Source organism: Castanea sativa, chromosome 11 (assembly GCF_040712315.1).
Source record: "Castanea sativa cultivar Marrone di Chiusa Pesio chromosome 11, ASM4071231v1".
Lineage (NCBI taxonomy): Eukaryota > Viridiplantae > Streptophyta > Magnoliopsida > Fagales > Fagaceae > Castanea > Castanea sativa.
This window is the reverse complement of record NC_134023.1, coordinates 21,142,826-21,146,299: the sequence shown is the minus strand read 5'-3', so window position 1 is coordinate 21,146,299 and position 3,474 is coordinate 21,142,826. Positions and strand designations below refer to the sequence as shown.

Sequence of the window (3,474 nt, the reverse complement as noted above, 5' to 3'; positions counted from 1 at the left end):
CTAGATAGGTGAAGGGAGCAGGTCAAATTTGGAAATGAATTATATCTAGCAATTAATTTTATAACAACAAATACATCAGAATAATGGACCTAATTAATGTAATTACTTCTAAAAAAATAATTAATTTGATTAATTTGGGTAATCAATTTTGTGAGGCCCATTAAGCCTTTGACGAACTTAACTGCATACTTATTTTCTTTTTTTAATTGCATTTATAATTTAATTTACCTTGGCCTTTTGTTGGATTTTTTTTTTTTTAATTTATTGCTAAAGCAACTGAACTAGAGGAGGAACTCCATATTCCAAATTGTGGGGTACAAAAATTCAATAAAAAGAACATGCCACATGTCATACCTAAGGCCGAGGAGGCCAATGTAGCTCCGAGGAGATCACGTCCTCGGATGGTGAGACCACTTCAGTGGCACGTTATCAGAGGAGGTCACACTGAAGGGAAGGAACTTTGGGGAATGGGCCAACCCTGACTGAAGGGATGGAGACTGCCACCACATTTAATGTTTCCCACCAAACCTCCTAACCGCATTTATGTGAAGAAGACCTCCAAACAGTGCTGCCTTGATTGCCGCAACTCACATGGGATTTGGGAAGGTGTCTGATGGGATAAACACTCAAGTAGTAGCCTGGGCGACCAACAACTGAAGGGCCAAGATCATCCAAAGGGGGCTATATCATGTGAGAGACCCTCCATAGGAGAGGGGATTTGAAAAAATGGCAGAAAAGGATATTGTAGCTACTTAGAACAGAAATTGTAACTAGGTCAGAAGGAATATATTCAATAACTATTCTCCTCGGACTTTGCCGAGGAGCGATTTTCTTCGCATTTAGTTTAATTTTCTTTATTTGTCTATTATCCTTGATCTTCTATGCGCATTGATCCTTCCATGGAAGCTCAGCCTTCTAGCCCACTCTCTATAAATTCATTGTGCTGCGTTATTTGGGCCCTAGTCCTGTTGCTTTGTGGGCCCAGGATCCAAATCTCACCCTTACACAAACCATTTATGTTTTAATATATATATATATATATATATATATACATACATACATATATATCATAAACATAACCATATAAATTATCATGACTCTTGTATCTCAATGAAAATTCATCCCAACTTATTGGGAGCCCAAGAAAAAAACCATGTAAATTCCCTTTTTAAATTAATAATTAGCACACCACCTATGAAAATTTATAATTAGAAATAAACATATGTACCTCATTAAACACATGACAATAAATTAATATTTTATTATAATAGAAAACATTAAAAGTTTTGCTGAGATGAATGCTGTTGGCAAATTTCATTAGTTGAAAGAAAGAATCTTTTACTTCCCTCAAAAGAAATCTCTATTTATGCCATAGCAACAGATTGTGTTGCATACAAAACTTATAAACTAGAGAGGCATTTCACTGCAATTACCAATTCTGAGCACAAGTTATGGCCACCATCCTAAAATAGAGTCTTTCTCTAGGAAAAAAAGTGGTAGTTCTTAGTTTAAGACAGTTGCATGACAACAACTAAAGTTTCTTTTGAAGTGCATAAGAAGACATGATTGACAATGAAGCAGTGCACACAAATGCGAGGAGAAGGCAGCCAGCTGATACAAATCCCATATCGAAATATCTCGTTTTGTAATGTCCATTATTATAATTCTTCAAATCTATGCTAACACCAATTCCTGCAGCTGCCGCGGTGGCTAACAAGTATGATATAGCCTGCCAAGGCCACTAATGTCAAAACTCCCAAATTAAAATGTAACCAAGTTGTTTTAGGGGCATAATAGTTTTCGCCCTTAAGGTAACAATGAGAAGCTTCTAACTTCCAAGGTAACAATGAGATATATTTTCGACTAATGGTATTAGGGATATTACAAATGTATTACATAATATTTACAAACCAATGTGTCACTAATCATTATATATATATTTAAGTAGTGATGTTTGGGATATACTGCGAATATAGTACATAATACTTACGAACTGGTGTATATATATCTACTCATGGCTCAGAAATAAGGGGTGGGCCCCATGGACCATGGTAGGTCCTATGTGTAGGTCCCACCCCTTATGTGAGAACCCAAACTCTTGGAGCACTGCTTGAGAAGTATCTAGTAAATTTCCATTTCTATGTCAATTTGTAAATGTTTTGTAGTAAAACTTGTTAAAGTCCAACAATCACATTATTATCAAACCAATCAAAATTAATTTGTTTAGATTGTTGAAGTCCTCTAATTATAATAAATAATCCAAATATATGGAGAGAATCTTTAGGGGAAATTTCCAGTATTTTCAGTATATATATATCGCGTAAAAAATATTTTTTTTATACAAGATAAAATTTCTACTTTAGCATAATTTAAATATATATGCGTGTGAAATTTCTTCCAGAAGACTTGAATCTTGACCATTACCCCTCACAATAGATCACTCAGTTGTTTTCAATTGCAACCTTGCAAATGTGAAAGTTGAAATGTGTAACACCCTTTACTTTATTTTTATTTTTAATATTAATTTTAAAGGCTATGAAACACAACACTATGCCTCAAATATCCTAGAGTACCGTGAAAAAATAAAATAAAATAGGTAGAAATTTGTAGGAAATCAAAGATAATTTAAACATATATGTAATGGTTGTACCTTGTCACCATAAAATTCAAAGAGAACCCCTTTATCATTCTCCATCACGATCCGGAACGCTACAAATGTAACTGTTTGTAAGAGCGTATATCCAATGCCAGTGACGCTAATACCAAACATGAAGCTGCAGTTTACAAAAGTTTAACATGAAATACTTTCTTCTTCTTCTTCTTCTTCTTTTTTTTTTTTTTTTTTTTTTTGAGATGGGGAACATGAAATACTTCGTAAAAAAACAAATACAGTAGCAATATTAGAGAGTTGCAAATTAATTTTTCAGTGCTTAGAGTTTACCTGTAACTACAAAGCTTCTTCCAGTAGTGTCTACTATCAGCTTCTGTGTTCTTATTTGTAATAAGGATTATGAGTGATAGTAATAGGAAAAGTAAAGAAAGGCCCCTCAACGTAAGAATCGCAACTTGAGATTTTCGTAGTGCCATCTTTACAGAGTTAAAGCCTAGCTAATATTTGAACATTTATGCTGTTATATATCTATAAAAGTGAGATCCTCGAACCAGAGGATTCACACAATGCTGGCATGTGTCCTTTTGACAAAGCATAAAACAATTACTTATATAACATTGAGAAGATTATGACACCTAGCAAACAATTATTGGTATATGTCAAATTTATTGAGTAATTAATATCAAATTTATTGAGTAATTCTTAGGTACTCACAGAGCACGAAAAATGGTATTTTTTCCTCACATTCATGGTAGGGTTTGCTCATTAAATTCATGGTGAAATTCATCATGAATGTGAGAGGAGGGAGTACCATTTCATTATACTCCGAGACTAACTAAGAATTTTCCAAATTTATTTTGCCA

General features: G+C 33.9%; 1 protein-coding gene across 1 annotated transcript; it reads right to left on the bottom strand.

The window, feature by feature from the left end:
- Window positions 1–1,531: 1,531 nt before the first annotated feature.
- Window positions 1,532–3,087, bottom strand: LOC142616212 (CASP-like protein 4D1). Its single transcript, XM_075789097.1, has 3 exons — window positions 2,942–3,087; window positions 2,651–2,774; window positions 1,532–1,729 (listed from the first exon to the last, which is right to left on the bottom strand). The coding sequence occupies exons 1-3, from the start codon at window positions 3,085–3,087 to the stop codon at window positions 1,532–1,534; spliced, it is 468 nt and encodes a 155-aa protein (XP_075645212.1).
- Between the last annotated feature and the right edge of the window lie 387 nt (window positions 3,088–3,474).